Source organism: Papilio polytes, unplaced genomic scaffold (genome assembly GCF_000836215.1).
Source record: "Papilio polytes unplaced genomic scaffold, Ppol_1.0 DF823923.1, whole genome shotgun sequence".
Taxonomy (NCBI): domain Eukaryota; kingdom Metazoa; phylum Arthropoda; class Insecta; order Lepidoptera; family Papilionidae; genus Papilio; species Papilio polytes.
This window is the reverse complement of record NW_013525281.1, coordinates 2,849,670-2,859,869: the sequence shown is the minus strand read 5'-3', so window position 1 is coordinate 2,859,869 and position 10,200 is coordinate 2,849,670. Positions and strand designations below refer to the sequence as shown.

Genomic DNA, 10,200 nt, shown 5'->3' with positions numbered 1-10,200 from the left:
CGCAGCGCTGCCCGCTGCCGCACCTGATGGTCGTGCACGTCGCGTTTGCTGCAATCGTAATAATACACGCTATGTCAAAACTTGCTACCGTGCCTTAAAAGTAATCCCATAATACTTTATCCCATCACTAGCACACAATGCTACTTTGCTTTTAGCTTCAAACATTCCTCACCCACAGTCCTACTTAATTTTCGGTTATCCAATATGGCTTGATGTTCATGAAAAATGTTTACGGAGTGGTCATGCAGTATTTAAACGGTAACTTATGCTCCATTGTGGGCGTGCGTATGTCGGAGATAATGAAATAATAATCGTGTAATATCAGAAACATTATCCTTCGACCTTTAATGAAAACTGCACAACACGTTCTAACCGGATTGCAAAGATTTACAGAGGTTAACCAATTGACTTTTTACGTGCACAGAACCAAAGCGCATCATTCCACCATTCAGAGACAACTTGACAACTGTCATCTGTTGATCGATCGTCGCCTTGACATTTATCAACACATACGGGGTTGTCCGCTCAAAAAATCAAATACTACCAATTTAAAACAATATCAACGTTGCCAGCACTTAAAATTATTATTTGATAGTAACTTTAATCGTAACAATTATTTTGCCTTGTATATTTTAGAATGACACTGGTCAATTTTCTTACCAATACAGGATCCCCTGTAAGCGAGCGGCAGGGCGCGGCCTCGCTCGCAGGCGGCGCGGCGCAGTGCGCAGGCGCCGGCGTAGGTGCGGCCGTCGACGGCGCAGACGGGCGCGCCGGCCGTGCTGCACGCGCCGCATCGAGCACAGTGCGCGCCCAGCTCCGCGTCCAGCACGCAGCGCTTGTCGCCGCCGCACCGCACGCCCTCGCACGTGCCCACTGCACACAGGTATACACCTTTCATTTTAATATATCAACGTCATCATATACAAAGGAACAAAACGGTTACACGATTTATCAAAAAAAATGTTGAAAAATTACTAAGAGTAAAAAACAATTTTCCAACCATTTTCCTTAGAAACACTGTAACATGATGTGGGTACTAGACGACGTAGAAATCTATACAACAAGCGACAAGACTATATAGTTTTAGTGCCGTCGCTTTCCTTCGGTCGAGCTGTATCAAGTTGCGGTTTATCGCTACTTTACTAACTCTGAACTCGTTAAGTATTTGTTTCACAGCTAAAATTTCCATTGCATTTTGACGTCAAACTTTAGTAAGTGTTTTTTTTCTACTTTAATAAGGTTAAAAAAGTCAAAGTTTAACGGATCTTTAATATACCAAAGTAAGTATGCTTTTTCTCCAAAGGAAAATATACTATTATGCGCTTCTTGTACGCAAGTTGTCAGACTAAACAAGTTCTTATATTTATTGACACTAATTAAAAACAAGTATCGTAAGTTGTTTAATGCATAACTAGGCTAATAGCGTACCGGTTACTTCTAAGATAAAGCCAACTAAAATACCAACGTTCACCTTAAATTTGCATCGGGATATTTTAAGGGTCAGTCGATTTGCATCTCGGTGCGAGCGCACAGGTATAGCTCTGGATATAAGCCAAAACCTGAATAATCAAGCCCAGATTTTCCTAATAAATATACAGCGATAGTTACGTCAACCTTTTTGGCAATGGTGAACGATTTAACGGAACAGAAGCAGTTTCCACGAATATGCATAATAGCTTGCATTAACTGAGGCATTTGGCAAGCGCACCGAGCAGATTATTCCCAAACTAATTATAGAAACGCAAACATATTGCTTCACAAATTAAAACTACTTTTAGTACGGATTGTTTGGTCTAGTGGTTACAATACCAACTTCCTTTAAATTAAACATTTTAAGACTGACGACGTAACGTAAAAACATAAAACATTACAAGTTTACTGATATATAATCAATTTAAAACTAAAACATCGCCTGTATATGTTGATAGTATTGAAAACCTTTTACCATAAAAACAGATATGAAAGCATCAGCTATAAAATTTTATGCACGATTATGCTAAAAATTTGGCACAATAATTTTTAAAATAGTATTTCCATTTAAATTCCAGAAGAAATGTGGTTCTTGGGAGAATGATCAAAGGTAAAGCTTGACAAAAGCCATGTTGACAGACGTACGGAAGTCGATATCCGTCAGTCGAATACAATGTTGCCGAGAATCAGTCGGTGTCACGTTTCGACCGCAACTCTATTTCTGTTTAAATACACATATAATTATAAATGTTAATGAAATGACGTAAATAACAAGGCGTAGCAGACACTATAACCTATACTTGTAAAATAATACATTTATAATTCAAAGTCCAAGTTTTCCAGAAAGTCTGTGTATGTTTCGACTGTTTGAACAACGTAAGAGTTAGAGGTTAAGATAGCTTAGGTCTGTAATAGTTTGCATATAACTGTTAAAGTAAAAGAAAAGTTAATTTAAAATGAATAAACCACAGGAAATGCAGTGAGAATATTTTATTAGCTTTGCATACATGTTTATATAGTAATAATGATGGACGCAAAATAATTCTTGTAAAGAAAACAGGTTATGGCACTTCTATAATTTACTTGTAATCAGTTACCCCAGAGCTCTGACATAGAATTACGCGTGAATAGAAAAAACTAGCAGGACGTGCGTTATACTGTGCATAGTAGCGTAACCATAAAAACTCGATAATGATATACTATTAAAAGACTCTCACTTAGGACGGACCTATTGGCGTTTATTCACTTATTCGAGTTTGTGAGCTGTAAGAAGTAGGGGAATCATTCACATGCGTGCACCACGAGGCGTATCCGCCGTACGTAGCCTGCATCGTAATAAGCTACTGACCACTGATGCTACTAGAGATGCAGTTTTTATACGCAAGTTTATTGAATTTTATATTGAATATTAAATATGAAGCATTATTAATTTGAAGCAATAACCTAAAGCTATATGATACAGTCGAGTTTTACTTTGGAAATTTCCTAGATTTAGCGAATTTTATAAACAAATTTAAATAAGAATCTTGTTAGTCTGTAACTAAACTGAGGTTGATAAGATAAGGCTTATTGCTGTAAATCGGCTTAATATTTCATTCTCATTAGACATAGACCAATTGATAAATATTAAAATTTGATGTATTAAAGTTGCTATTCTTCTTTTCTACAGAAAATAAGGTAGGCTGCCTCTAACAAAAACACCGTAAGGTCAGCGGAGGGTTAGCAATATTTGTATAAAGTAAGTATTCCAAAAAATTTGAACTGTAATACATTTAAGAATCGCCGCGTAAGCTTGCAGCTACCCATGCGATACAGGATCCTCTTTTTTGTCCAATGCTTGCGTATTTATTCACAGCCGGTTGGTAGATTGGAACGTTACTCGGAATTAATCAGCCTTCGTGGAGGTTTTTGTAAAATAAACGTCCGAGACGGGAGGGCGGCGCCGCTGTCGCGTGGCCGAGCGTGCGGTACCGACTTGAGATTACTATGCACGCGCATCTTTACAATCTATGGTATATTATGTTAAGCAATACATACTAGACATTAAAATATAGATGTAGAGAATCCCACTATGTGACATTCTCACGTGCAATTACACAAAAAATACTTTAATTTTTCATAATTTATTAGCAGATTTAAAGACGACACCTAATCATTAGTTTGCAAAAACAAAGTAAGGATCTTCATAAGATTTTTCAAACGAGGCCTAAAATGACGTAGATTAGTAATACTTATAACATAATAAGGATATTTAATTTGTATAGCATTAGTTGCTAGGCGAGATTTAGCGCCAGTCTAAAGTCGTTTGGCGCGTTGTTGCCAACCAGACAGTTGTATGTGGCCATTACCATGTTGGCATGACATTGTAATTAATAATCAAGTTTGTAGTACAACACCACAGTAAACGTTGGCAATTAAATTATTATTAAAACTTAAATCCAGCTTAAGCACACGCTTTTACGGAATTGATTTATACTCTAAAATATTTTCGATCTAGATAACTTCAGTTTAATTATGTTTTCAAAATGATAAAATTCTAAATATAATACAAAACTTATAGAAAATGTAAATGTCAAATATTTCTCACCAAACGCAAAGATTACGAAGTGATATTTTACTACGAAAAATGGAAATTCATTCACAAAATCTTGTTTATAATCAAACCCACGACACTGACAAATTAAAAATAAGGCTTAAAAGCATACGTGAGTTTGTATTCAAATGAAACTAACAGCGAGCAAATAATTAAAACTATTGTCTGTTGATTGCTTGTCAATACTACAATAGAATACTGCAGAATAATATTAGGTTATAGATTCAATTTTTCACGCTTTTCGCTAAGCTTCACGGATGAAATTATTCAATTATTGCCAATCTCTTAATTATCAAACATTTGCTTTTTTTCACGCACAAACAATTGTTTCAGTATTCTTTTTAACCGACACATCACTATTGTTTTTTCCACATTCGTATACAAGCTTCTTTTTCGGCTTTAGGTGATCTTACGTGACTTATTTGTTCGCTAAACTGTCTGCCTTAATATGCCTTAAATAAATAAGTATATAGTTTGTAACCTTGGCAAGGTCCGGGATAGTCTAGTGCGAGGTGCTTGGCGGGGCGGCGGCAGGCGCGGCGGCGCAGGCGGCACAGCGAGCGGTACGTGCGGCCGTCCGTGCCGCACACGGGACCCGCCCGCCGGCACGCCGCCGCGCACACGCACCGCGCGCGCCCGCCGCGCACCGCGCACCGCCGGCCCGCGCCGCATCTCACGCCGGAGCACGATTCTGTAAATATTACCACTGTTAAAGTACTACGACTAATGATATAGCTATGAATCCCGAATAAGGGACTCGGAGCGTACCCTAAGTTAGCGGAGACTCGGCCGTAAACAACTATGCTGGCCCACATATGGTTGAGTTCACAAATATCTTTGAATTTCTTTGGTGATATGTGTGGTTGCATCACGATTTTTTCCTTCATCGTAACAACGTCGGATAAATGTAAGTATATATGTAATTCAAAGGTCGAAAAACACATTGGTCCGGTCTGGTCTAGCGATTAAAAACTGCGCCTTCGACAGTCTATGTCATACTAATCATGCTTCATACTAATATTATAAATGCGAATGTTTAGATGGATGTTTACAGTTTGTAGTCTAAACGTCTGAATAGATTTTGATGAAATTTGGCATAGATGTAGAGGTTAGTCTGAAAGAACACACAGGCTACTGACTTTTTTTTAATATCACGCGGACAAAGTCGCGAGTGCAAGCTAGTTAATCTATGACGGTTTAGAAAAAACATAGATATAAATCTTATTGAATGGCTTAGTCAAATATGTTGCGAAAACAAGAAGACAATTATGACGCCCTAAAAATTAAGCTGAAACTTTTACAACAGTGTTTTGTCCGTCTAAAGGCACTTTACTAGAAAGCATTACTTGTAAATTGCACGTTTTATTCAAACGACGAAAGATTTTTTTACAACTAAAGCATTAAATTTATCAGCCCGAATAACCGGATATCAAATTTATTGCTGTAAAAAATTTTCGAGTGGCATTGATAATGTTGAGAAAAAAATATTAGCCAACTTATTTTGGTATAGGCAGTTAGACCAGATTCTACACTTCTGCTTTTTCTTATTTACATATGCGTGTTGTTTGTGTGTAATAGTATTCGAGTTGTACTCACACAAAGGTTGGTATCCTGTCCATATTGAAATGATTGAATAATGTTACCGAACGATTGGGAACTTGGTCTATTTACATTTGGGCTATATACATGTTCAAAATGTAAACCAAAATAGTGAATTGTACGAATTTATGACAATTTACATTTTTTTTAATATTTGAAAATAACATATTTATAAATATCTTTATTTAATATCGGTTCTATAACTACAAATATGTAAAACAGCATTTTTTTTCTCTAAGAAAAGTTATAAATCAACATTTATTAATAAATAATTCTAATATGGTAGATTGGAGAGGGTGATATTATAAAATAGCGAAGTTAACAATGTGACGGTGACATATTTAAATGCAAAATGATTAGAATCGACTATGATAGATGGTATGGAGATTCGAGATAACTGCAGCCTCGTGTATTATTTTCGTGTGGGCGACTTGTTTTATTTATAAGATTAATAATAATTCTGTTATATTTAAATGCGTTTATACCAGATTATGGTGGAAATCTATTTAATATAGAATCCAGTAGTTATTAAGTTAATTCATTACAAATTACAAAAGAATAAAATTCTTCGTATAGAATTATTTCATCTTTATATTTTGGTAGATTTTCCTTTACATGCCTACAATTATCTTATTAGATACATTGAGGTGGATGAATGTGTAATTCTGAAGTCTTGGCGCCGTCAATTTGGCTCTATTGTTCATGTAATCCAGCGTATCCGATCGACCGACGAATTCCCGCTTGACATAAACCAGTTTTGAATAAATATGAATTAATGAGATTATCCGAAATATTTGCGAATCATATACATTTTTAGCAGTATCAATCCTGTATAATAAATTAAAAGTAATGTTTTATTCAGTATTTCAAACATAACCAAGAAAATTTATCAGTTACTAGATGCGATGACTGTCCGCGCAGAATTTACAAAAAACTAGTAATAAACATAAAATATTAACTATCGCCTGTGACTCAGTCCGCGGGGAATTAAAACAAAACAAAAATAAGTTGTCTATGTGTTCTTACAGACTATGCTCTATATCTATGCCAAATTTCATCGAGATCCGTACAGTAGTATAGGGTACAAACAACAAACTTCCATGCAATCATTCAAATAAAATTTCGCATTAGTAAGATGTCACTCAATGACAATACCTTTCCAGTGTTTCTAAAAGGTTTTTGTTTATTAATTACGTACAAAAACCTATGTTCATTCCTAACATTAGTATACATAAGTCTTAAATAATCAAATTTATATTTAAACCTAATTCCTCAAGCAGAAAATAAATTGTAATAATTGCGATAAACTGTTTAGAAATGTATTTTCTAAAACGCAAACTACTGTCTGTAGTGTCGTCAGTCACTCGCAACAATAGCGATGTCGTGAATGAATGTATGAACGATGAATGAATGAAGACCGAGCACTTTAATACATCCCGGTCCTATCGGGCGATGCACTGCCGCCCTAATTATAACACGAGCAATATACCAAACGATTTTATTTAGTTTATTTTGTCTTTTATCTGTGCATAAAACAAATTTACCTCGACGTGTGTATCTCAATAAAGTCAAAAACCATTTGGCATATTCACACCTATATAATTTCGACTCGTGAAAATAACGAATTGATAATGTTTTCTGCACTGGTAAGACTATAGAGTATAAGTAATGGGTTTGTATGACATTACGTTAGAAATTAGAAAAAAAATGTATACGCTCCGTTACTCATGCGAAGCTGGGGCGAACCGCTAGTATGTATTTACAGGGTTAGAGTACTGATTGTGTTCTATTATAAAAGTGGTCGGGATCAGAAGAGTTTTACCTACTGTAAAATACAGAACATGCAATATCTGGTTTGTTGGTCTGTGTAAATCATACTTAATACTTACTTAATATTATAAATGTGAAAGTTTAGATGTATGGATGGATGGATGTTTGTTAGAGTTTGTAGCCTAAACGGCTGAACGGATTTCTACGAAATTTGGCATAGATGAAGGATAGTCTGGAATAACACATAGGTTTACTCACTTTCGTTTTTTTTAATTCCGCGCGGACGGAGTCGCGGGCGAAAGCTAGTTAGATATAAATATAGTGTTGTTACCATCGCATGCACTGCAAGGTACGCCGCCGGAGAGCGCCTTGTAGAAGAATATCTGTCCGCTGTCGAGGTCTCGAGGACTCCAGGCGGCGGGCGCGCGCGCGGCGCCTGCGCAGCACTCGGCGCGGCCCACGCGCAGCGCCGCCACGGAGCTGCAGCGCCCACCGCGCTCCATCCCCGACCAGCAGATCCCGGCTGCACACGAAATATAACTTTGATATAGACAGAAAATTAAATTCGCTTCCCACTGACCGTATTTCGCACACGTAATTAAATTAACCATTAATAAAACTCTAAGAGACTACAAGTAAAGATTAATCAGAGTTGTGGACAAGAACTGGCTAAATTAACGACGAATACATTTAGTTAAGCCTCTAGTCCAGTCTGTATCTACCTACACATTTAAACCCTATGACAACAATTTTAGTGAAATTAGCATGATCAATAATAAAAATGTTAATACACTAAATCATTACAGTTGCAAGATCGCTTAAATTGATTACCGTTCACGTAAAACTGAGAAAGAGAAGTATCAGAAGTCACGCGGAGTTAAACACTCCACCACGAAGCCGACAACTATGTTACTAAAAATAGCTGGGAATCGTACAAATAATGACTCTGTTTGTAATTTGAACCCGAGACCTGACTTACGGCGGGATCTGATCGCTGCGCCCGCGGCGGTCACGCGGGAGTAATGCTGAGAGCATTGATATATGAGACTCAGTAGCAACATCCAGATATCTAAAACTACCCAAAACAACTTGGAAGAAAAAATCAACAACTCACAACCCTACCTATACAACCTAGAAAGAGATGGATGGATTCCGTAAAAGGTGACATGATCAAGAAGGGAGAGATGACTGAGATGACGGATGATAGAGTTATTCGGAGGACGACAACCCCGGTGTGCCGGCCCTACGGGAGTAGGATAAGGTAGGGGAGATGATAACACTTAGAGATAAATGGGCATTATGAGCAAACTTAAGTATAGTTTAAGCAAGATCGACGAACGTTAAGCGACTGCTAAGTAAGTTAAATACTTCGATTACGTCAGTCAGTCAATATTAACTGCATATTAATATCGATAATTCAAGATAATGGAAGCAGACATTTTGGTTTATACCAGACATTATCTGCGTAGTTTCGTAATGTGAAATTTCCGTAAACACAGTAACAGTCACTTGTCCTTGTTCTCCTTGTGAACTGGTATGTATTGCTGATGTCTGGCCAATGGATATTTCATCAATGAATGAACTAAGAAAATAATTTAAAAGGTCGTAACCTATACTTACTAAACTGATACATTTTATATAAAAAACATGTATCCGTAATTATCGAACAAAGAAATATGTAGATAAAATACATAGAGCCACAACTTCGTGATAAACAAGGCTAGTCAATAACTTGAACTGAACTATAATTCTTTAAGTCTTAAGTAGTAAGCATAGACAGGACCGTACGAATAATTTACTAAAAGTAATAGTCATTTTGCAGAAAATGTTACTGATACGATTACAATTTTGATGTAGAATTATTTCAAATGTCCGCTCTATAGCTGATTTATTTGAATCTCTGTCTTTACTTATTTATTAACTAAGGAAAACATCTATCTCAGTCCCGGATATGAGCACATAAAGCAAAAAAACCTGATATTGAAAGCTCCCTGCATTACGCGTGGCGCCATTAGCTATGCAAAAAACTAGTTACGTTAAAATACTTCGTAGATCGAACCACTCATAAATCCTTTTATTCGTTTTCAAAATATCTTAGAATAAACTTTGATAAATGTATTGGGTTTTAATGAAAATCCAAATAAACAGTAGTAAAAAAGTATATGGTATTATTGAGTCGGAATAATTTAAAGTTCGTTCAGAAATAAGAGAAAATAATAAGGTAACTTTTTGTGGTTTTATAATACTGTATGACGTTTCACAATTATTTCAACATAATTGTGCATTCCGTATCTCCAACAAAGCGTCCTGTTGTAAGGAAATGAATCTTTTAATGGCGTCAGTAACGAATACCGGTTCCGCACAAAAAAATGTTCAAAAGCCGGACTGAATTATTTGTTAATGTGATAACGGCTTTTTCCATTTCATACTGACTACATTACTTTTATTTATGAAAGTGTATTAAAGTGCTTTTAAAATAAGAACATGAACATTTCGTTTTAATTCATTTCAGTGTGGAAAAGTAAATAATGGTCATATACAGCCGTAATACTATAATTGATAACATTGATTTTTGCTTAAGAGCATCAGGTTAGATACCTATGTGTCAATATGATCTATTTTTGTTTGTATTTAATAATAAAATGATGCAAAACCGGGTGCGCAGCGAAAGCACTTAGACTTTCTGCGATTATAAAAGTGCACACCATCGACATTTCAAACTGGGCATATTAAAGGCAGATTGTGGATAGCGTCGGATCGAGGGC

At 36.3% G+C, this 10,200-nt stretch overlaps 1 protein-coding gene across 1 annotated transcript in view; it reads right to left on the bottom strand.

Moving 5' to 3' along the window:
- The window catches only part of LOC106102088 (follistatin-A), a 20,720-nt gene that overhangs the window by 675 nt on the left and 9,845 nt on the right, over positions 1–10,200 (bottom strand). The window contains exons 3-6 of the mRNA XM_013281497.1: positions 7,767–7,958; positions 4,548–4,757; positions 661–876; positions 4–48 (exon numbers count right to left, since the gene is read on the bottom strand). Coding sequence (XP_013136951.1) covers positions 4–48; positions 661–876; positions 4,548–4,757; positions 7,767–7,958 — 663 coding nt within the window. The remainder of the gene's footprint in view (positions 1–3; positions 49–660; positions 877–4,547; positions 4,758–7,766; positions 7,959–10,200) is intronic.